This window comes from Corythoichthys intestinalis, chromosome 6 (genome assembly GCF_030265065.1).
Source record: "Corythoichthys intestinalis isolate RoL2023-P3 chromosome 6, ASM3026506v1, whole genome shotgun sequence".
Classification (NCBI taxonomy): domain Eukaryota; kingdom Metazoa; phylum Chordata; class Actinopteri; order Syngnathiformes; family Syngnathidae; genus Corythoichthys; species Corythoichthys intestinalis.
The window spans coordinates 38,174,836-38,201,068 of record NC_080400.1 but is presented as its reverse complement, the minus strand read 5'-3'; the positions used below and the strand labels follow the sequence as shown (position 1 = coordinate 38,201,068).

Genomic DNA, 26,233 nt, shown 5'->3' with positions numbered 1-26,233 from the left:
GGTCATTTGACGCCTTTCTGGTCTTTCTTTATAGCCAAAAAAAAACCTAGGGACTTCCAGTGTTAATTTATAGCCACAATTTTTTACAGTGTTTTAACATTGCAAGTCATTTCATGAGATTTCTTACATCATTATTTCATTATTGTCCCTTTCAACTGGTCATTGCAGGTTATCGTTTAATGCTTGTAGAAGGCATCCTTCACAGCGAAATCAAGAATTGTGCTGAGCAGGATGAAGAATTCATCTGATGACAGTAATTCAGTCTTCCTTCTGCTCCCTGTTTTAGAGAATTTACCCTACACCTTTTTCGTGTTTCATGTTTGTTTGTGCTGAAAACTAAAACAAAACCATGTGATCACAAAAGAAACATTATATGCTTGAGGAGAACATGAATATTTCAGATAGAAAAGTGAAGTCTGGAATTTTGTTGTTGGAGACAGTAATGAAGCTCACTTTTCCCTTGTCCTTACTGCCCTTGAGCCCACTGAGTTTGATTGGTTGTGTCTATTGTACAAAGAAGTCCATTTAGTTTGAACTATTAATATTTTGTAGCGAATATAGGTCAAAATGGGATTGTCATTACGTCATTTCAATCTGTTTTTGTCCGTGTTCTGTCCAGTTTTACAATCTGGGAACTGCACCAATCAGTCAAAAGAGGGTTTCTTTCCTCATGTTCTGCAGGCCATGTGTGTTACACAGAAACTGAGGTTTGCAAACGTATAATTGAAAATAGACCTGGCACAAGCAGACATGAGGCTAAATCTCTTTTCAAGCCGAAACAAGCCACACTAACATGCGAAAACCCAGAGCAAGGGCTGATCGTGGGATTCCAGCTGTGATCGGCTCCCCACTAGTCCCCACGGTGTGCAGGGATTCTCAGGGATAAGCGGGGCAGCAGAGGGACTTTGGGCTTTGGTGAATTGCAGGCAAAGCTTTAGTGTTTTTTCCCTGCCATATCCAAGATAGACCTTGAATGTGACAGATTCAGGATTTGTGTTCGGGCTGAACTAATTGAGTCCCCTAAAAACCTTGCTGCCCTGACTTCAGCTTTGAGCTGGCACACCAACACACACAAAACAACATTTGCAGACATCAACACAAATATGCATGGTCCCTTTTGTCTCGTATACTGCCAAAACTAATCCTGCTTTACCAGTTGCAGAATAAGAGTGCGGGAATGAGAATCCCTCCCTCCCATTCTGTTCCAATTCACTTTTCAATTTCAAGGTGCTTTGTTGGCAACAGTCTGCTCGGGGGATGCCAGCCAATTAACAAGAAAAAAAAATGCTTTCAAAGCAGAAAATGGCCAAATGATATATCGTCAACAAATGCAAAATACAACTATAATAATCCTTTTTGAAATACGTAGTTCATAGTGTTCTCTCCATGTATTCTGAACTCCACTAAATTACGTAAAAGCTTGATATACTAGTACATGCTGCTGCGGCAGTGCAACAACAATAATATTAAAAAATATTTTTCTTGGGAAATGATTGTACTTCTCTGACTGCCCAAAGGTGCCTTTTCCAACATGACAGCACGGAGGTATTTTAAAAATTAAACTGAGGAGAAATTTACAGCAACAGCAACTACGTAACAAGTTAAATGCTGATTGACGCATGCAGCACTTTGAGGTTTTGGCTTCCATGCGTCTCTGGCAAGATCAAACCTTAAGGTCAGTCAATCATCGTTAACTTTAATAAGCAACTTCAGTGCACTGCCTGACCAAGAAAAGCAGCAGGAGCGAAAGTGAGAGACTACGTGATCAGATCGGGACAGCTGTATAAAATACTCATTTATTTTATTTTATTTTTTTAACTGGAAAAAAAAAGTTTGAAGCGCGAAGTAGCAAGGGATCCCTGTATCTCTATTTTATTTCTTATCTTTTATCCTAAACCATAAACAACTACATTTTACAAGAGAGTTAACTAAATTAAAGTACTGTACCCTATTTTTCGGACTATAAGTCGCAGTTTTTTTCATAGTTTGGCTGGGAGTGACACTTATACTCAGGAGCGACTAATGTGTGAAATTATTAACACATTATTATATCATTTCACATGTTATTTTGGTGTTTTGGATTGGCACTGATGGTTTGGTAAACTTTTTAGCATGTCCTTTATGCTATAATTATCTGAATAACTATTAATAGCTATGTTACGTTAACATACCGGCCATGTTCGCATTTGGTTGTTTATGCACCATGTAACATTATCTTACTGTACACTTATTCAGCATGTTGTTCTCTATTGTATTTTTATTTTAAATTGCCTTTCAGGATGACATATCTGTTCTATGTATTGAATTTTATCAGGTAAATTTCCCCCCAAAATGCGACTTATACTCTGGAGCGACTTATATATGTTTTTTTTCCTCTTCGTTGGGCATTTTATGGCTGGTGCGACTTATACTCAGGTGCGACTTATAGTCCGAAAAATACAGTACATTTAACAGAGAGCCCGGTAAGCAGAGCACTATGGGCTGATCACATTAAATTGGCTTTTATGGAAGTGTCATGCCTTAAGTTTTGTTAGGATTTTGCCCTAGTGTTTCTTGTCCATGTGATTACCCATTCATTTCACCTGTTGTGGCCTGCTTCTTTTGTCTAAACCAATTTGCTGTTTCATTTATCATCCATTTGTGTCTCATTACCCTATGTCTGTATTTAAGTATCCCATGTGCTGTCTGTTCTTGTTCAGTCATCGTCAATCCATGTGTTTTTCCAAGTGTCAATCCATGTATCTACCCGCCGTCTAAATCTCTGTCCAAGCCCTCGTTCATCTTTACATTTTGATGCTTTTTGTTGGTACCTTGTGTTTTTGTAGTTATCGTTAAATCATTTTTTATTAAGTTCACCGCCACCCTGCCTTAACCCCCTGTCTATGTTTCCCTACATATGGGTCCTCCATGCTTCCACGTCGTGACCGGAAGTCACAAATATCGTAAATGAATCATCCCTGGTTCATTAATGTTTGTCACCTGACCCATCCACACATAAAAATGACATGAGCATACACACACAAGCTTTCGTACGTATTTACAGTACGTACTTACATAGCTATGTCTCAGACTTATTCTAAAATTTCCTTTCCATTAAAACAAAACAAAAAAAAGTTTTTCAGGGTGAAACAATACGATATCTTCACATTGGTAAACTGCCAATATGAATAGTTTCCTTCACACTTTAATACCTACCATGTTTTGATGTGATTAAAGACATTAAATTATGCCAATGATTTGTTTGAAGAATGTGTCTCCATTTCTCTGCCTCGCTGATTACTGTAATAAGGTTTTTAACATTGCTGTTTTTTTCTCCACGTTTTTAATGACACAAGAACCAATATGAAGAGGGAGACTCGAATGTAAAAGAAAAAAAAATGCAAATAAGGTAATATCTTTCCATATCAAGCCACGCGCTGGTTTTTACATCTCTTATTTATTATTAATTTATTCATTAATTACTATGTAATGGATCATCTTTGCAAACCAAGACAAAGGCAAAAGACAAATATTTATGTATTTGCAAAAATTATTTTTTAGATACTTTCATGATGTAAATGTTTTGTTTATGTTGACCTGTGACATTGATAGGATTTTGGAAAACCTGTTTTTTTTTTTTTTTAATTTATTTTATTTTTTTATTTATTTATTTTTTTATGTAAACAATCATAAGGGTCATTTTTTTCTGTAGGGTGCCATTTGTGTCCCCAGCATAAATTACGTAAGATGTATATTCACTGAAGTTTGACAAATACTCATACAACATACGAGGACATGTCAAAAAATTGCTATATAACGCACTCTTGCTTTAGTTGTCTACAATTTTTTTTTACATGCGCCGAATACTGTGTCACGTGATCATGATCTGTTTTAACACGTGTTATTTTCAGTTGACAAAAACAGATGCTCCACTAACACAATGCACCGGACAAGAACAATGTGCTGTGGTCTGATTTTTGTGGTCAGAAGGTTCACATTCACATCCTCAAAAGACTCTTAACACAGTATGGAGACGGTGCACAATCGAAAACCACATTGTATGAGATGATTGAGAAGTTAAAAAGTGGTCGGACAAGTGTGAAACATGTACAATAGAAGGAGCAGGATGTCCATCAAACTCCACCAGTGAAAAGAAGACTGAGCAAGCTCAACAAATGACATTGTTGAGTTAGCCCAAACTTTGCAGATCAGTCATGGCTCTGCTCAAGAAATGATTCATGAAATCCCTGAGTACTGTAAAGTTTCTGCAAGGTGTGTGCCAAGACAACTTACAGAAGAGCACAAGTGTAGACGTGTGGAGATCTGCCAAATGTTACTAAACCACTACAACAATGAAGGTGAAGAATTTTTGAGTCAAATAGTCACTGGAGATCAATCATCGGTTCATCACTACAGTCCTGAATCCTAGAGGCAAAGCTTGGACTGGAAATATCCGTACTCCCCGGTAAAAAATAATTCAAGCATCAACTTTCTGCAGGAAAGGTTATGCTAACCATTTTTGGGGATTCCAAAGGGCCTATTTTGGAAGATTTCATGGAAAAAGGCATTACAATCCACAGGCAAGGTATTGTGATTTGCTAGCCAACCGCCTGAAGCCTGCAATTCGCACCAAATGCTTTGGATTACTGTTAAAGAATGTGTTGCTGCAGCATGACAATCCATAATGCCAAAGCAACCATTGAAACCATTAACAAAGTGGGTTTTGAGGTGCTGGAGCATTCTGCATACGGCCCATATTTTGTTCCTTCCGATTATCCTCTCTTTGCTCCACTCAAAGATGCATTATAGGGCCGTAAATTTTATTCTAATGAAGCAGTGCAAAAAGTGATGCATACCGGTAAATGGTTGTGTGACCAACCAAAGACTTTCTTCTCACTTGGCATTCATAAGCTTGTCGACTGCTGGAACAAGTACATCCAAATAAAACCATTAAAGTGCGGATAATTTTTGACTTGCCATCGTAGGTTTGTGTATTATCAATTGCTGTCTATTATACTGTAAATTCAAGGTTACAGGATCCTATATTCTACTTTTTAAATTTAATATATTTCTGGTAAAAGGTTGTTATGGAAATGTGCTATACAGTATTTTTAGTGTTTCATTCAAATCCAGTCAATAAAAAAATGAAGTAGAAACAATTTTTCCAAAATAATTGTTCTGATTTTATTTTCCTTGATTACTTTCTTTAATCATGTGTTGTTTTTAAATTAAAATACATAATTTAAATAAATAAAAAAAAAAGGTTTTCTGTTTGTCCCCAGTGTCACTGTCCACTCTGTTGTTAGTCTCCCTTTAACAAAATTCCCCATTTATTAATGACATCACTCTTCTGCGATAATATTATACCAGTGGCTGGAAATTCAACTTACAACAACAGGCATGGAAATCACTCACCTTTTGGCGAAATTCGCCGTTCTGAAGTCAAAAAGGGTGACCTACGTGAAATGTGTAGATCTGAGGAGAAAATTTTAAGGGGGGGGGGGGGGGGGTCGTAAGTCCATCTAACTAATTAACGACATATTTTATGAAGTTGCTTAGCCTCTCGCGATATGCAATGAGTCCATTTATCGCAAGGTAAATAAAAATGAGGGCGGTAATTTTCAAGGCTGCGTTTTATTACCGCGTGCGTGCATACATTTGTGCGTCCGTGGAGATGACATATGAGACTCCAGTTGTTGTGTCCAGATGTTTATTGTATACAACAACACGCCGTAGAATTACAGTTCACACATACAAAATAAGGAAACATCAATATTAAACACTGTAAACGTTAGCATTGCTACACTGAGACTAATGGGGAAAAAAAGACAACTTACTTTACTGTACTTTCTTTTCCAAAACGCAAACTTGCGGTTAAAAGGTGACACTTCAAACATGAAAAATCGCTCGTTAACAGCATTTGCAAACAAAAAAACAAAAAAAATCTATTAGTGACACCACAAGCAATGACGAAAAGTGCTTTTTGCGGAATGTAAAGTTGCTAGCGATTTAGGGGTACTTCCGGTGAACATTTCAAAATAAAAGCACGTCACGTTTTTCATATAAAATCCCACATACTTCAGAATTAATACTATAATATGTAAATACTATAATACTACAGAATTTGATTTTACACTAAGAATAACTTTAAAATGACACCGTTTTTAAAAAATATGATTGGCAATTAATATTATAATTATTATAATACTATTATATATAGTAGTATACGATAATAATTCTGGGCATTTTTTTTTTTTTTTTTAATTTTTTTTATAAGATTTGTTTTGAATAATGTTTGAAAGGCGAAGTCAGTGTTCTGAATCTGTTTACATTCCATTCTTTCGCACTAGTAAATGCTATCAGCTAAGCCTGCACAATATATCGTTTGAACATCACCATCGCAATGTGCGCATGCGCAATAGTCACATCGTAGGACGTGCAATATTTTTTCTTTTTTTCAACATTTAAACTTTTGTTTTACTTCATGAACGAATCAAGTGTGCAGATACTGGATTAAAATGAGTTATAAAAATTAGGGCCGATGGCGCCATTTTTCAGAGCATCGGAATTTAAAAACAACATACATTCATGTTTTTCTGCTTCATGCTCATACAGCACCACAGTGTCTCAATCTCCCTCCTTCTAGGCAGCGCGGTCAAACTGTTTTTCTTCGTCAACAGTGCAGCTATCCCGAACGGAGCTATTCAAGTTGTTTGGTGAAAATTTTCTCGTTTTAGTATCGCAATATAATATCGCAAACTCCCCAAAAATCGCAATGATAGTTTTTTCCAATATCGTTCAGGCCTACTATTAGCATTTGACCCCAGTGTTCATGTGTGATTAATTATTGTTATTTACATGTTTATTTGTACTTTAATAAAGAATTTAAGTGTTCCAAAATGTTATGGTGAATTAATAAGCATCAACAAAAATTTCATTGCTAAATTAGTAAAAAAATATATATATATATATATTAGTCGACTAATTGTAAAATTAGTCGGCTGACTAGTCGGGGGAAAATTACCGTAATTTCCGAACTACAAGCCGCTACTTTTTTCCCTCATTTTGAATCCTGCGGCGTATGCAATGATGTGGCCAATTTATCAATTTTTCTAACGACCGCCAGGAGCGCTCGAGCATAAAATGTAAGCGTAAAACACGTGGAATATATGTGTCGAGGAAAAACGCTAGTTTGCACTTATACCCGTATTTTAACTTTGTGCTTCGTGCACTAATAAAAGTAGCAGACCCTCATCTTTGTGCATTAGTAAAATTAGCAGACCCGCATCATGGAAAATGCTAGAAGAAATGGATATGACGTGCCGAGTTGAACTGAAGGCTTGGATGAGAGATCGTTTACCAAAACTGGCCGCACGCTAAGAGAAATTTTTGCACGAGTCTGACAGCGTGGAGCATTATAAAAAAAAAAAAAAATCAACCATCACCAACGGGTTTCGAAAAGCCGGTCTGCTGCGTGATGAAGAGGACGACACACGCTCAGGAGTGAGCTTGAGGAGTCCGCTAAGTGCCGTTTTGCTGGCGCTCTTTGGAAAGAAAAGTTAAGGTATTGTAATGTTGACAAAGAGTCACCCGCTTAGTTAGGTTGCAATTCTTTATTTTGGAAACTCGTGGAACAACACACGACTGCTGTCTGCAGCAGCCGATGCGCACACCGCCGCGCAATAACAGGAAGGCAAGTCTCTCGCTCTTCAGCACCTCCCTTACTCCCGTAAGTCACGCGCTATATTTATAACCCGATTCGTCAAAGTATGTTATTAAAACTCAGAAAGCTCTGTGTATTTCTTCATAAATATCTCATGTTACTATGTGGGCACACGCGGCTTATAAACAGGAGAGGCTTATGAATGTACAAAATGTTTTTTCCCTTAAAAATGTACTGGGTGAGGCTTGTAATCAGGGGCGCTCAATAGTCCGGAAATTACGGTAGTCGTTTGGGACAGCCCTACCGGAACATATTTCCTCCACACCCTTCTCACCTTTTTAACTCCTGACCCATTTTCATGCCTGTACAATAAAAATGTAGTTAAAAATCAAATTTTACAGTTTTATAAAGGTTCAGTGTAGTTCCATCATAACGTGTCCACTCTTTTAAAGCTATATATGAAAAAATAAATCATTGTAAAAGGTTTATTTGTAAAAATAGAGATTTCTTGTGAAGTATCCAAAGTCATGTTAGCTATTATGCTAACATAGCTAGTTTGAGGGCTAACTTTAGTCCAGTAAGTAACATAAATGTGGAGTAGTGGTTAGCATGTCTGCCTCAAAGTTCTGTGTTCAATCCGGTGAGGAGTTTGTATGTTCTCCCCGTGTCTGCATGTTGTTGTTTTTTTTTTTTCCAGGGTACTCCAGTTTCCTTCCATATACCCCAAAACATGCATGACTAGCAAATTGAACACTCCAAATTGTCCTTAAGTATGAGTATGGCTGGCAACTAACACAAGGTGTATCCTGTTTAATGTCCAATACTTAGGTGGATAGGCTCCTGCAGCCCTGCAACCCTCGTGAGGGTAAGCGGCACAGAAGATGAATGAATGAATAAATGAATTGTAAAAAACAGTTAACCATAAATATAAAGACAAACATTAACAAAACATTGTAAGCAATCAATTTGGGAGGCAGCCATGTTTATGAAAACGTGGCATTAGGAAGAAGAATACGTGAAATGAAACAATTTGCCCTAGCAATTGTCAGTAAATTTTAAGCTCCTTTAAAACAGGTTGATAAAAGTCTAGCAATAATTTTCTGCTATACAGTAAACTACCTCAACATGCCAACAAAAAAATGGAATTTAATTAATGATAACAGCGAGAGGATTCTACAAGTGAAGCATGTGGAGTCATTCAAATGATCCAGCATGAGAGATATTTTTATTTATGGTCATATATTACATTGTTAGAATGGTCACTTGTCTGCTTGGTCTGCTTGGCCAATGAGCACTTATGGTTATGGGCCACTTCTTTTATAGTAACCCCAAATCACCAGGTCATATAAACACGGAAGCGAAACTGGGCCGAGGACAAATGTATTACTCTCATCAGGGAGTGTGTGTTTAGATGTATGTGAGAGACACAGAGAGAGCAAGCGAGAAAGAAAGATACAGCTTTCAAATATTCCCATCTCTTGGGTGTTTCTGGTTAGAAAGACTGAAGCTGCTGGAGGAGTGCATGGTTTCCATGGAGTTTTGACATCATTTCAGTCATGAAAATAGATGGATAGGTGACGTCAATGTCAGAAGAGGTGCCAGAGGTGTTGTCGAAACATTTAACAGCCCTTATTTAAATAACCTCCACTTCCCGCTGAGTCACTCATCCACACACACTCCCGACCCACATGGGTACAGCGATCAGACTGTCCTAAATTGGCTTGTGTAGTACCACAAATATTACTTCGCTTGTGAAGAAATCATCACAAACAGGTCATGTGATCTGGTCTAGACCTCTTTGTGCAGATACTTTGCATCAGGTTCAGTACACCAACAAACCCCACGGAAAAACGTGGTGATACACATCCCTGTTTTGGATTAAACGTTGTTACCAAAATTCAGCAAGGTGTTCTAAGAAAATGTTCAACATGAGCCATGGCCAAAAATAGAAGTACAAAACGACAAAAAGAGAGCTGCAACTGGGTGGGATTGACTAATGGACTAGAGTGCTTCTGAACAATACTATTATAATGATGTAATATAATGATCATTTGTAAAGGAACAAAAAGAAAGGTTTATGTGATAGAAGTAGGGATGTTAAGATCTTTTTTTTTTTTTTTTTTTTTTTTTTTTAAAGATCTTATTTAATTATAGAGAGGCCTGTTGGCTATAAAATAAAAAAAATAAAAAAATTAACTATATGATTTGAAAAATGAACTATAGAATCAACTTGGTTTAGACAAAAACATTTACTATGATAATATTTACTAGAGTTGTCAGATAATGACTTTTTAACTGATAAACGATGTCCCGAGATTGTCCAACTCAAACTCTGATACCGATATCAAACAAATACCGATTTATGTGATCATGGACTAACATATTATGGCTAATTGTATTGTATTGTGATTGGAGATGTCCCGATCACGTCATTTTCAACGTATCGGAATCAGCAAAATAAATATCGGCCATGCCTTTTTTTAATATATATATATATATTTTTTAATTAAATTGTTTTCTAATTGTATTTAACGTTAGACATAATATGTTACCCTCATCCAGAGTCTTTAGTTTAGGCTTAAGGTAGGGTTATCAGATTTATCCCGATAACGGCGGTAATTAATTTTTTAAAAAATGTATCACATTAAAATATTTAATGCAATTAATGCATGCGCTGCACGACCCACTCACCCATTGTCGCGCTCATTCTATAATGGCGCTGTTTTACCTATATAGAGAGATAAAAGGCAGCGTAAAAAGAGTAGAGTGAATTTTGGCAGCCTTTGGAGCCTTTTTTTAAGAAATATCATGGAAAGCAATGCGGGGAAGCAAGGTAGCAATTGATCTTTTTCTTAACACCTTATGTTATTTCCCAACACAGAGAAGATATATCAATTGGTAGCACTACGCACAGTCATGGTTCCACTTCCCATCATGCATTTGGCATGGCTACAGTATCATTTACTGAAAGCTCAACAAATACAAGTCACAAGTCTTTCTATCCGTGGATCCCTCTCACAGAAAGAATGTTAATAATGTAAATGCCATCTTGAGGATTTATTGTCATAATAAACAAATACAGTACTTATGTACTGTATGTTGAATGTATATATTCGTCCGAGTTTTATCCATTTTTTTCTTAATGCATTGCCAAAATGTATATGATCGGGAAAAATTATCGGGAATGATTGGAATTGAATCGGGAGCAAAAAAAAGCAATCGGATCGGGAAATATCGGGATCGACAGATACTCAAACTAAAACGATCGGGATCGGATCGGGAGCAAAAAAACATGATCGGAACAACCCTAATTGTGATGCATCGGATGCTTTATTAATGATAAATGTAACAACTTCCAGGTTTTCCAAATAAGCATTCTGTCAAAAATAAGGGAAAAACTTCAACTGAAGTTATGGACAAAGTTCCTATATTGCACCATTATATTTATTGTTAAACTCAAAATAATGCAAATCCAATGTTTTTTGGATGAAGTGCAAAGTTCCAATAAGGCACTTATTCTGCCCTCAATCTGTATGCGGGTACACAAATCGACAAATAGCGAATAAATCAGGCTCTAAAGAGAAGTTAGACGCTGGACTAAAGTTAGACTGGCCTTACTGTGGTCATCTTTCTCTTGACAAGAGCACAAATACTTTTTTTGTAAAACTGAATACAAGAAAACATTGTGTCAATTATATGAAATAAAGTCACAAAATAAAGTATACACCATGAGTCAATTTCAATAGCAATTGGTAGTGCAGCTTGCAAGCAATGAAATAATTTAACCACATATGCAAACAAAACGAAATACTAGTATACACATCTCCAATATTCTACACAAATAAATATAAAACAAAGGAAGAATATAACTTACAAGTGATGCTTGTATATAAGGCACAATACACATGATGGCAAGAACTGCTATGGTACATAGGCTGCAGACGTTACCTCGTCCATTTAGCTCTCGCTATTCGCAATGAGCTCGGGCCCATATACGATGACTTTAGCATAAAGTGTTGTAACTTATGAAAAATAATTATACCTATGCGCTAGCAGGCAGTGAAAAACACCAGAAACACAGGCAGCCAATAAGTGAACATGGCAGCACGGCAATATGCATATTAGCTTAAAACACGTAATAAAAACCAATGTCAATATTACCCGATATCATTTTAAAAAGCTTTGATTGGCCTATATTATCGACTACCCGATAATATCTGACAACTATATTATTTAGTTTTCCCCCAGAGTATAGATGTTGGATGAGTAGATATGTTTTTATGTCTTCAATCATAGTATTTCAGAAAATGTATTTCACGAAATGGAAATCCATTCTGTAATTTCAGGAGGCTTTCAATACAGTAAGCATCATTGTCATCATCATCAGTTAATGAGTTTTTTATTTCCTTATTTAACGTAACTCACTACTTAAATATTATAATGACTGTATTGCTTAAAAGATGATGAATGACAGGCATACTTTGAATCAGTATAATAAAATTATGGAACCAGTCTATCCCTCAATTTTGAAGTCTGTTGTTTATCCAACTCATTTTATCTAAATACAACAAACATACAGTATCTGACCAGGAAATTGCTGATGACTTTACCACGTCATATTTAAAATATGTACAGGTTAGCAACAGATAAATCATCTAAACCATCTAGTTGTGTGTGTGTGTGTGTGTGTGTGTTTCATCATACATGTATGCCTCATTTCTACCCTGTAGAAATGATTTGTCCCTTGTGTGAGTGGAATGTTTTTTTGTTTTTTTTTTCCACCCCATCCAGACACCATCTAAAGCACGCTGTAGAAAAGCAATCTCTCTGCTAAGTGATTTGTGAGTGTCACATTCTCACCTGGTTGTAATTGCCTGCTGTTGTCGCTCAGCTGCAGTGATAGGTGCTTGTGAAGCGAGACAGGACAAAGCAGGCGGGAGGGGACTAATGTGACCAGCATGTGAGAAGGATTGTCAGAATTGAATGGAACACTTCAAAGATACTAGTACACCCAGTATATTATAAAAGGTTGTGCCTATATGGCCTGCGTAGTTTATACATTTACACATGAACACAAATATAGTTTTTTGTTCTTAGAGCATTTCAAGGTGGCATGAAAAAGTACCATAATTTCCCGAATATAAGGCGCACCCGTGTATAATGTGCACCCTAAATTTACTTGTAAAATCTAGGGAAAATTATTGTACCCGTTTATAACGCGCACCCTAATTTTAGCACCAATAAATAGAAGAATACAAGAAAACAGAGCTTGTGTACAGATACAGAAATGTCATTTTACTGATTGGCGAAACACAGCACAAGCATAGCACATTGGTAGTTCAAAACATTACCGCAAACTGACAATATGTACGGTAATAATATGATCTGATAACTTCTTGAACTTACCAGAATCCAGAAGAAAACAAAAAAGATGTGACTTTTCTTTTAAAGGCTGCTGTATAACTTGCTCGTTTCATCATGATGAATCAATGTTTCTTCCATGGATTGATACGGTAAAATGAAAGTGAGATCGTAAGTCGGAAATCCAAGAGAGCTCATCGCTGTCGACATGACAGTAACAATAGGAACTATTGTTATTTAGGTTTGAGTTTCCCGAGGGACAGATATAGTTGACGGACACACACAGGAAGTCTGTGTTGTTACATTTGTTATGGTCCGAGTTGCGGAGCTGCAAGAAACGTTGACTCAAATGAGTTCAAGAAACTTAAATTCTGTGCTTTATGAAGAGTGAAAAAAGCAGAATTTAACACAGGCTAAATCATTCGGCCGATCAGAGTGAAGTATTACTGAAACAAAATGGTGACGTCACGTATCGTAATGGTCGGCAACGGATCGCCGCATACGTTTCTTCAACACAACGTGGCCATGTCAATAAAAAAAAAAAAAAATCAGTTTATATCTAATATATATCTGTCTCCATCCATGTACCCGTTTATAATGCGCACCATGATTTTACAAGTTGATTTTTTGGGGAAAAAGTACGCATTATATTCGAGAAATTACGGTATCTGAACCTTTTGGAGTTTCTCAAATTTCTGTATAAATCACCATCAAATGTGATCTGATCTTTGTGAAAATCACACAGATGAAAAAAAACCCGTCTGCTTTACTAAAACCACCCAAACATTTCTAGGTTTTCATATTTTAATGAGGATAGTATGCAAACAATGACAGAAGGGGGGGAAAAAGTAAGTGAACCATCACATTTAATATTTTGTGCCCCCCCTTGGGCAGCAATAACCTCAACCAGACGCTAATTGTAGCTGCAGATCAGTCTAGCACATCAATCTGGAATAATCTTGGCCCATTCTTTTCTACAAAACTGCTGTAGTTCAGTCAGATTCCTGGGATGTCTGGCATGAATCTCTGTCTCTCAGTCACGCCACAACATCTCAATGGGGTTCAAGTCTGGACTTTGACTTTGTTCCACTCCAGAAGGTGTATTTTTTTCTTCTGAAACCATTCTGAAGTTGTTGTAGTTCTGTGTTTTGGATCATTGTCTTGATGGAGCATCCATCCTTTTTTTAGCTTTAACTGTCTGACAGATGGCCTCAGGTTTTCCTGCAAAACATCCTAATAAACTTTTGAATTCATTCTTCCATTAATGATTGCAAGTTGTCCAGGCCCTGAGGTAGGAAAACAGCTCCAAATTATGATGCTCCCTCCACCGTGCTTCGCGGTGGGGATGAGGTGTTGATGTTGGTGAGCTGTTCCATTTTTCCTTCACACATGACGTTGGGTGTTAGTCACAAACAATTCAACTTTGATTTTATCAGTCCTTAAAATATTTTTCCAAAACTTCTGTGGAGTGTCCAAGTGCCTTCTTGGGAACATTAAACAAGCAACAATGTTTTTTTTTTTTTTAGACAGCAGTGGCATCCTCCGTGGAGTCCTCCCATGAACAGCATTCTTGGCCATAGTTTTACATATAGTTGATGTGTGCACAGAGATACTGGACTGTTCCAATGATTTCTGTAAGTCTTTAGCAGACACTCTAAGGTTCTTCTTTACCTCTCTGAGTATTCTGTGCTGAACTCAGCGTCATCTTTGGTGGACGGCCACTCCCTGGGAGAGAAGCAACAGTGTCAAACTCTCTCCATTTGTAGACACCTTCTCTAACTGTCGATTGATGAGCATCCAAACTTTTAGAGATGGCATGTATCCTTTCCCAGCTTTATACAAATCAACAGTCCTTGATCGCAGGTCTTCAGACAGCTCTTTTGACCGAGCCGTGATGCACATCAGACAATGCTTCTCATCAAGACAATTCTTACCAGGTGTGTGTTTCATAGTGGGCAGGGCAGCTTTAAACAACTCATCAGTGATTGGGCACACACCTGACTTAAGTTGTTTGGTAAAAAATGGTTTCAATTGCTCTTAAAGTCTCCTTAGGAAGAGGGTTCACTTACTAATTTTCCCCCCGCACAATCCTCTACTCAATTTTAAAGCGGTTCAGAGCAGATGGAAAACATGCGACAATCACTGTCGACAAGCTCTACATTGACGGTCAACTATACCGAGACCAAGTGTTCACCCCATGGCTACTCTGACCTATAAGTAATCTCTAAATACTTCTAGTATGTACAGTATATTATGCTGAATAAAGCTGTTCTGATTTAAGTAAGACATATGTATAGATTAGGGATGCTTAATACTTTGCTTGTATGCTTGTACTTCCAAAATATTTCCAGTATGTATATAATGCTGAATTAGATGTTTTGATTTGAGCATGGCACATGTGTATATTAGGGTTGCATGATATTTACTTTGTCTGTACTTCCTAAACACTTCCAGTATGTATATAATGCTGTATTAAGTTAAACTGATTTAAGCAATGTACACGTTCAAATCGGGGTTGCATGATTAACACTCGGTCTATAAGAGTCACGCATGTCTCACATTACACTTTGCTGTAATTGTATCTTTTCTTCTCTTTCTGGGTTATCTGCTTCACCTCTCTTTATGCACCACACATTTTCAACACACACCAAGTACGAACTTTAATTTAAAGCAATGAAGTTTTTGTGTTGATGTTACCCACGTATTTAATCCTTCTAACAATGTCTTAATTTTGTGTGAATTATACTCAGCAATTTACAAAAAATTGCATTCAGTCTTATTAGAATTTGATTTGCTACATACTTGTATGGCTTGTAATGAATGTAAATTGTTGATGACATCCAGGACCGACTATTATAACACACATCCTGAGATCATGACTTTCCTTAAGATACTGATAAATATTTACATATGACATACATACCTGTACATTTTGTTTTAATTAATGTCAATGGCTTCCGATCGCAGGCAAAAAGAACTAAAATTATGGACTACATTACAAAAATAAAGACAGACCTCTTCTTCACGCAAGAATCACATCTAGCCAATTTCGAAGAGAAATATATTAGTAACTCAAATTTTAACTTGATGTATTCAGCCAGCTATAACTGCAGACAAAGAGGAGTATCAATACTAAAACATAAATCATCTTATTCACATTAATTAATGCAATAGCAGCCCCTGAAGGTAGATTCAAAATAGTACAAGCCACGATAAGAAATAAGCTGTTCACATTAGTGAACATATGGTAAATGGTGTTATACTTATATAGCGCCTTTCCACCTTTCAAGGCACTCAAAGCGCTTTACACTATCTCGCCATCCACCTACTGGTGACGCAGCACCAGGAGCAATGTGGGGTTCAGTGTCTTGCTCAAGGACACTTAGACGAGTTCATCAGGGCAGAGACTTGAACCAACAACCTCTGGGTTGGGGGACAACTACTCTACCACTGAGCCACGCCACCCCCATATATGCCCCAAATAACGAGGACACACTTTTGTTCCACAATATCTTTGGTGAATTGAGTATCAATGAACTCAACAATTATTATAGGAGGGAACTTCAACACAACACTTGATCTAAGAATAGATAGCTCTAATTTGAAACTCACTAAACAGTCACAAACTGCAAGAACCCTTAGGAAATATATGGACGATTTCGGCTTAAAAGACGTTTGGAAAGCAAAGCATTTAACAAAAAGGGAAAATACTTTTCAATCCCTAGTCCATGGTTCGTGCTCAAGAATCGATTTTTTCCTAGCGAATAACTCCGCTATTAACAATATTTCACCAAGAATACATCCAATAATCATCAGTGATCATGCACCAATCTCTTTAGCTCTTAAAATTGACTCCCACACGATACCCCACGCAAACTGTGATGATTCCTCATAAATGACCAGCATTTGATACATTCGTCAAAAAAGAATGGAAAGACTTTATGGAACTTAACGACTCCCCAAACATTTCACATTTATTGCTTTGGGAAACAGGGAAATGCGTAATTCAAGGCAAGATCATCTCAAATTCATAATAAAAAAAAAACAGAAGTTGGAAAACTAATTTGGAATAAAAATCAAACAACTGACTGAGGAATACGCCAAGAATCCGACAAACACTACCAAAAAAGAACTTCAATACCAAGAAATGGCTCAATAGCATTCTGTCTAAAAAAACTTTCTGTTACAATTACAAGCATAATAACAAATCCGGGAAATATTTAGCAAACCAACTTGAACGTGACAAAGAAAAAACATTAATTACAACAATACAAGATTCAGCTGGCATAATAACGCAATCACAAAAGAAAATTAAGTAAACTTTTTTATAGCTACTACAAAAACTTATACTCGGTGACAAATGAACATTACGAAGAAGACATTGACTTATTTGTTAGCAATCTTGACATGCCCCAAATAACTTTGGAAAGTAAAAAATTGCTCGATACCCCACTAACCTTTGCCAAACTATGGAATCCTTTAAAGGACATGGCAACAGGTCTCTTACCGGGACCCGATGAGTTCTCGACATCATATCTTAAACACTTTTGGAATATACTAGCACCACTTTTCTATAGAACGGTACAAGAACTCAGTGCCAAGGGTCAAATTAGAGACAATATGAACACTGCAGTAATCAAACTACTGCCACAAGCGGGGAAAGACCTAACCCAAACAGCAAACTATAGACCAATATCCTAAATGAATACAGATATTAAAATTATTGCAAAGGCTTTAGCTGCTATATTAGAGCAAATTCTTCCCACTAAAATTCATATTGACCAGACCGGCTTTATTATAGGACGTAACTCTACGAAAAATATGAGACAATTGTTAAATGTCATTAATAGAGTACAGAACAGTAAAGAGAAAGCAATTATCCTCTCTTTGGACGCAAAAAAAGCATTTGACAAAGTAAACTGGATTTTTCTCAAATATTGAAAACATTTGGCTTTGATGAGCCTTTTATCCACTGAATAAGAACAACACAAACGGGGTCATTTCACAAAGTTTCTGTCTTCAAAGCGGAACTCGACAAGGCTGCCGACTTTCACGCCTATTATTCGCTCTATTTATTGAACCATTAGCAATTGCAATAAGACAAAATGTTAAGATTAAAGGGATCCACTCGCAAACATCAGAACATAAAATTAACTTATACACAGACGATATATTATCATATCTAGAAAAACCAGAATCTTCCCTTCATGAGGTTTTTGAACTTATAAAGAAACTTTCACAAATATCACATTATGCTATAAATTGGTCAGAATGAATTATAATTCCCTTATCAGCAAACTCATGGAATCCTGCAGATCAAAATCTCGATTACAGTATTCCAATAGGGAACATAAAGTATCTTGGAACCAACATTTCACCAAAACTTACAGAATTAACTAAGCTAAATCATACACCTCTCTTGGCAAAAATATGTGAAGATTTGATACACTGGAATAATCTACCCATCCCACTTTTGGGCTTGATAGCGACCGTCAAGATGAAAACATATTACTACAAATAAATTATTTGTTCTCATTATTTGATCCCTTTAAACCCACTCAAAAATGGTTTCAAGACTCAGTCGTCACAAAATTCTACTTTAAGAACAAGAAAAAAAGAATTGGCCTTGCCAACTTGCTAAGAAATAAACCAGAGGGGGGTTTAGAGGCTCCCAATTTCCAACACTATTATATAGCAAATCAAATACAATACCTTATTAAGTGGTTACATCTTAACACTGAACAACAGTCATGGCTAGAATTAGAGCAAACAGACTGCAATCGAATACAACTGCCCCCAAATTCCATGCAGCGGTCCCACTGCCCCAAGCCGAGCTCTCCTATTTTAATGCATACATGGCACTACCCTCCCCACACAATACCATCACGGTGCTGGGTAATGGCTGCCAGCCGGGGACCTGGCAGCCACAGTAATAGGGTGGTAGGTGGGTCCCTCACTTTCTATGGCATGGCTCCCGGGGTGTGGCCTCCCCTCTGCCTGGGCTGCCGGCCGCAGGAGTGGGGGGAGGTCGGGGCTCCGATCTCGCGTCGCCCCACAGCGGCTCCTCGACGTTCTCCTGCTTCTGCCTTCCCTTCTTTTCTCTGCCTGGGTATCCGCCCTGCGCTCCGTTGTGGGTCGCTGGCTGGACGCAGGTGCATCAGCTGAGTGTCGACTGCTCCGATCGGGGACCCTGCCCTGCCCTTGGCTTCGTGGGCCGTTGGGGGTCCCGTGGCATGCTGTGCTGGTTGGATGGCTGCGGCTGTGTATCGTGGGCTGGGTGGGCGGACGGGGATGGGCGTGGGGTTGGTGGTGCGTCCCCTCTTCCCATCTCAAGGCAGGTTGGTGGGGGCGCGGGTGGCCCGGGGGACCACCCGGGTGACGATGGCTGCTTTGCTGGCCTGCGGGAGGAGGGATGGGCTGCGCTGCCCCCCATCCGCCCTCCCTCCCCGGGCTGACTGGGTGGGGGCCGTAGCCCTGGGTTGGTGCCTGCGCAGCATCTCGGCTCGTTTGCGTATCTGTCGCGTGTTTGGTGGGGCTCGCGCGTGGCTGGATATGATTGGCCGTGCTCGGGTGGGGGGGTCCTGGTACTGGGATTGGCGATGGGGTAGTGTAGGGTCAGTTGCCAACGGGCTTACACTCACAAGGGATTCACACGATTACTGGTTTTTAGACCACAGAGCTGATTTGTGTACACTCCACCCTCCCAATCACTTAGCTTCTAGACTCCCCCACCGCCCTCCCCTTATTTCCCTGGTCAACAGGCCCCCCACATGGTGTCAACCGGAAATACATCTGGCTGACGGTAGCACCAACATATTCATAGTTGGTGTAGGCATTCATGCATTTCTTGTTGTTGTGTTTCTTTTCTCGTTTTTTTCTTCTGTTCCCCCAAAACTCTTTCTTGTTCGCTGCTTTGTCATAATAAACAAGGTATGTTTAATGATCACAATGGGAGTATGTTATAGTCTCAACATGAAACATTTAAACCAGACATGTCCAAAGTCCGGCCCGAGGGCCAAATGCGGCCCGTCGTCAAACTTCATCCGGCCCCCTGCCTCCGTCATAAAATCAGTAACGTCTGGCTCACACACAGACTTAATAAATTGGTCAGCAGTACTGCTACCAGCATATGAAGTAGCTTACACGCTAATTGCTGCTCCTCATTTACCCACTAAAAGGCACCAGCACTCTAAGCAACATTACCCCATGTGACCTTTACTTCCAATTTTCTAAAATGGCGACAATCAACAAAAAAAAAGTTGACTGCGACGGCTGACGCTTCAATGATAGGTGGAAATTGGACTATTTCTTCACTAAAATATGTAACAACTGTGTCTGCCTCATTTGCAAAGAGACAGTAACTGTTTTTAAAGAGTTCGGTGTGAGGCGATATTACCAAACAAGACACGCTGAAATGTACGACAAGATTACAGGGAAGATAAGCATATTCATACCCAAATTGAAGCAACTTGAAGCTAGTTTAATTTCACAGCAGCAGTATTTTTCAAGAGCCCGAGAGTCGAAAGAGAAAGGCTAGTTTTGAGATTGTTGAAATTATTAATTAAAAAAATAATAAAGCAAATGCGACACACAGAATGGTTGCTAAAATTTACTTAAATATATTGTTCAACGTAAAGGACGTCAGCCAAGGTCGGCTCCCCACATTTTTACCACACCAAATCTGGCCCTCTTTGCAAAAAGTTTGGACACCCCTGATTTAAACCAAGGGCGTAGGTTCTTATAGGGACGGAAGGGACATGACACTACCAGTTTTTCAGGATGCTCAAATTGTCAACACCAACTTTTAAGCACCCTATTTGCATTATATAATGAGTTAAGTTACATAGGTAATTTAACAAGGGCGTAGGTTTACATAGGGACGGTAGGGACATAACACTACCAACATTTCAGGATGTTAAATTGTCCCCATCAACTTTTAAGCAACCTTATTTGCATTGTATAATGACTTTAGTTATATAGGTAATTTAGAATGTCTTCCCAAATGTTGTAAGAATAGAATTGACCCTACTATTATTAAGTGATTTCCATTATGTTTAGACTTACATTTACATCTTTTGACGTTCTGAATGTGTCAGTCCATTTTTCTCCCTCAAACGCACGTTTGATTGGCTGATGACTTGACCCCCCCGCACTCACAGCCCTCACAAAAATGCAACATGTTGACAACATGCCACCTCCCCTGCCCCCTTTGAATTTTTTTTTCAACCACTAGCAGTAACAGCCACTGTAAATAATGTAAAAATAAATCAATGTTGTGGAGGTGGGGAACACACTAAAAATTTTGCTACTAAAAGCCCGCCCACAGAGTTAACATTAAACTGTGTGAATTTGCTAACCTGCAAAATACAAGTTGGAAGCTTTTAACGTTTATTAGACTGACTAAACTTTTTTTTTTTTTTTTTTTTTTTTGATCCCTGATTACGATTTTTTTTCAGTTATATTTGATTTCTTTCTTCGGACACACAATGTTGAGTGGCCTTAAGACAAATGTTTATTTTTTGCATTCCTGGATAGTTAAGGGATGATTAACACGTGTATGTTAATATAATTTCTGTTCAAATATTGCAACTTTGATTTGCTAATAAAATCCAGACATTTATTCTGGAAGTTTTCAAAATGTTTTAGTAGTTTTTTGAAAACAAAGGTCTGAATCGAACGGATTATCACCTAAACCAATACACATTAAAGTATAAGTCAATATCGATTTATTTTGCACTGATAATTTAGCCTATCAATTAATTAGGTTCATATTCATGAGAAATGTTGCCCTGACCCCCGTTCACCCAATCTGTTTGGTCTTATTAATGTCCCGTCCCTAGCAAAAAGTGGACATGTAGTTATCCTGTTATATCGGTCATACCAATGTTGAGACCAAACCTACGCCCTTAATTAAAACTGTTCAGACCATCCAGACACTTAGACTTCCATTCTCTGTGTCAAACAGCTGAAAAGGACAGGTTCGTAAAAGAAAAAAAACCAAAACAAATCCTCCCCTTCTGTCATTGTTTGCATGCTATCCTCATTAAAATATGAAAACCTCTAAATGTTTGGGTGGTTTTAGTTCAAACAGAAAGCAGTTGCTTTTTTTTTTTTTTTTTTTTTTTTACATCTGTGTGCTTTTGAAAAAGATTAGATCACATTTGAAGGTGGTTTTATGCAAAAAATCTGAGTTTTCCAAAAGGTTGATACTTTTTCATACCACTGTATATACAGTACATACTCAGAAAGGATTCAATTCATTCAAGTGAAACTGACATTTTTTTTCTGTTTTCTCACTATTATTAACATGGCTAACAAAAACCTACATGATATGGCGAAATGTGTTTTTCCATAGTGCCAAAACAATTAGTCACTTTGACATGCCACAGTACACTATGGGTAGATCATTAGAAACATACTGTATATGTGCCCTTTGATCGATCGGTGTCCAGTTTCGGGTCGACCCTTGTGCTAGCTCCAAATCATTTGGAATCCTTTATGTGCTTCGAAGTCCTGAAGTTGAGCAAATCACTTTCTTTTTCCTTGGTTTAAAGCATTATCATTATGCCGCTGTTTTGTGTTTGTGTATGTGCTTGCATACACATTTCTGTAAAAGACAAAAAGGGAGCCCAACTCTGTCCGGTGTATTCTTGTGCATTCTTGGAATGGTATTATTATTTATATTTCATTGCGGTTATAGTACATTGATGTTTAAAATTATGATGTAAAGTAACACGTAAACACTTATATTTAAGTAGCACTTTAAGTAGTAACATAACTATGTTTATATATGAACAATCAAACACTTTGTGCTTGATGATGAATTGCAATCTATAGTTATGGGATTGTTTTTATTGGAGAAGCCCAAATGAACAGCTTTTAGGAAAGTTGGCATATTTAGCACTTTCATAAACCTATAATTATCAAGTAAAGAAATATGAGCGCAGCAAAAGGCAAACAAGGTTATGTTAGACGTCAGACATATTTTCTTGAGTCTTTTGGGTTATTCAAAGACTTTAGTGGTTACTGTTCTCATGTTCTTTTGAAGTCTCCTGAGAGTGAATTCTTTTTATTTGCGTAAAAATGTGCTTAAAACATCTGGAAACAGGCATCTCTTGCATAACTTTGACTCCACAGCCTTTAGTGATTTATGAAATGATCTTGCACTTTTGTATGCCTAGTAACAATGTGCTTAAACATCTGGAAACAGGCATCTCTTGCATAACTTTGACTCCACAGCCTTTAGTGATTTATGAAATGATCTTGCACTTTTGTATGCCTAATTTAACTTGCATCTTGAGATAGTTGTGATCAAACAGCTCAGAGAGTACTCTCCCTACACATGCATACACTAGTTTCACCCAGGCCGTTTCCTTCATTACTTTACAAAAGGATGGTCATTTGGACTATAATAAGCAACTTTTGCCTCACTTCTTGGTAGGATGAGATGTTTACACGTATTGCTGTTTGTGCCAGTGATTTCTGTCCTACCATTGTCGTTGATGGTTCAATTCAAAACAATTTAGGCGTGACAGGCACAAAGCAGCCTTTAATGTCTACATTTATGAAAACATTAATTCCTATAAAGACCTCTGATGTCCGCATGTTTTGGACACTCAGGTGAAGAGAGGGGTTGAGCTGTCAACTGATCACCACCTGGTGGTGTGCTGGCTCCGATGGCGGGGGAAGATGCTGGTCAGACCTGGCAGGCCTAAACATATTGTGAGGGTCCGCTGGGAACGTTTGGCAGAATCCCCTGTCAGAAAGAGCTTCAACACCCACCTCCGGCAGAACTTCTCCCTTGTCCCGGGGGAGGTGGGGGACATTGAGTCCGAGTGGACTATGTTCTGCACCTCCATTGTTGAGGCGGCCGATCGGAGCTGTGGACGTAAGGTGGTTGGTGCCTGTCAAGGCAGCAATCCCCGAATCCGCTGGTGGACACCAGCGGTAAGGGATGCCGTCCAGCTGAAGAAGGAGGCCTACCGGGCCTTTTTGGCCTGTGGGACTCCGGAGGCAGCTGACAGGTACCGGTTGGCCAAGCGGACTGCAGCTACGGCGGTTGCCGAGGCAAAAACTCGAACATGGGAGGAGTTTGGCGAGGATATGGCAAACGACTTCCGAATGGCTTCGAGGAAATTCTGGTCCACCATCCGTCGTCTGCGGAGAGGAAAGCAGTGCACCATTAACACTGTATATAGTGAAGATGGGGTACTGCTGACCTCAACTCGGGACGTCGTGAATCGGTGGGGAGAATACTTTGAAGACCTCCTCAATTCCACCGACACGCCTTCCTTTGAGGAAGCAGCGTCTTGGGACTCCAAGGTGGGCTCTCCGATCTCTGCGGTTGAAGTCACTGAGGTGGTTGGAAAAGCTCCTCTGTGGCAAGGCCACGGGGGTCGACGAGATCCGCCCGGAGTTCCTAAAGGCTTTGGATGTTGTGGGGCTGTCGTGGCTGACACGCCTCTACAACATTGCGTGGACATCGGGGACAGTGCCTCTTTATTGACCGGGGTGGTGGTCCCCCTTTTTAAGAAGGGGGACCGGAGGGTGTGTTCCAATTATAAAGGGATCACACTCCTCAGCCTCCCCAGTAAAGTCAATTCAGGGGTGCTGGAGAGGAGGGTCCATCAGGAAGTCAAATCTCAGATTCAGGAGGAGCAGTGTGGTTTCGTCCCGGCCGTGGAACAGTGGACCAACTCCACACCCTTGGCAGGATCCTCGAGGGGGCATGGTAGTTCGCTCAACCAGTCTACATGTGTTTTGTGGATTTAGAAAAGGCGTTCGACCGTGAGCCTAGGGGAGTCCTGTGGAGGGTGCTCCGGGAGTACGGAGTACCGAGCCCCTTGGTAAGGGCTGTTCGGTCCCTCTACGACCGGTGTCAGAGTCTGGTCCGCATTGCCGGCAGTAAGTCGAATTCATTCCCAGTGAGGATTGGACGCGGATGAGATCCTGCCCCAAGTGGAGGAGTTCAAGTATCTAGGGGTCTTGTTCACGAGTGAGGGTAGGAGGGAGCGGGAGATTGACAGGCGGATCGGTGCAGCGTCCACAGTGGTGCAGACTCTGCACCGGTCCGTTGTGGTGAAGAAGGAGCTGAGCCAAAAGGAGAAGCTCTCGATTTACCGGTCGATCTACATTCCTACCCTCACCTATGGTCACAAGCTGTGGGTCGTGACCGAAACAACAAGATCCCCGATACAAGCAGCCGAAATGAGTTTCCTCCGTAGGGTGTCCGGGCTCTCCCTTAGAGATAGGGTGAGAAGCCCGGTCATCCGGGAGGGGCTTGGTGTCGAGCCGCTACTCCTCCGCGTTGAGAGGAGCCAGTTGAGGTGGCTTGGGCATCTGGTTCGGATGCCTCCTGGATGCCTCTCTGGAGAGGTGTTCCGGGCATGGCCCACTGGCGGGAGGCCCCGGGGACGACCCAGGACACGCTGGAGGGACTATGTCGCTCGGATGGCCATGGAATCCCGCCGGAAGAATTGGCTGAAGTGGTTGGGGAGAGGGAAGTCTGGGCTTCCCTGTTAAAGCTGCTGCCCCCGCGACCCGACCCCGGACTAAGCGGAAGATAATGGATGGATGGATGGACCTCTGATGTATTGGTCTAACATAGTGCCTCTCAATCATTTTCTGCTACTTCCAACACCCCAGGAATAACTAAACATTTCACGGCCATCCTCCAATTATTATTATCATTTTATTTCATTATTTTCCAATTGATGCCCTTTGCATTGGTTGTACAACCTCGGAGACTTGACACATTTAGTTTGAAAGGTGCCAGGTGTAACAATTAGTCAATGTGGATCAATACAGTGTCAATTAGTTAAGCACAAATGAATGTAATTCGATCAAAATGCAAAATGATTATTATTTCAATATCCCATTAAAAAAGTTTTCTTCATTAAAAAATTCTGATGTTTCCTCAACAAAACTGTCATACACATAAAATCTGAATTGTATTTTTCATTTCTTTAAGTAAATTAGAACTGATTATGTTAAATCTGAGATTTATTACAGAGTGTATAATGTATTATACCATTCTGAAATATTTGTGACCCGTGAAAAAGTTCTTGGCACCGTATAAATACTTTTCTAGATCCGCCCCTGCCCATGGGAGGGTTCGTTCCTGGCAGCAGTGAGCACTGGCGTCATCATAGAATTCTGTTCGGTGGACGGAGACACACGTCACGGTCTAGGAAACTTATATCAATACGCTTTCTTGGAAGTTTGGGACAT

The 26,233-nt window shown here is 39.3% G+C and overlaps 1 protein-coding gene across 1 annotated transcript in view; it reads left to right on the top strand.

The window, feature by feature from the left end:
• The first annotated feature begins 210 nt into the window (after nucleotides 1-210).
• Nucleotides 211-26,233, top strand: part of LOC130917516 (acetylcholinesterase-like) — an 88,370-nt gene continuing 62,347 nt past the window's right edge. The window contains exon 1 of the mRNA XM_057838994.1: nucleotides 211-253. Coding sequence (XP_057694977.1) covers nucleotides 232-253 — 22 coding nt within the window. The 5' untranslated portion in view covers nucleotides 211-231. The remainder of the gene's footprint in view (nucleotides 254-26,233) is intronic.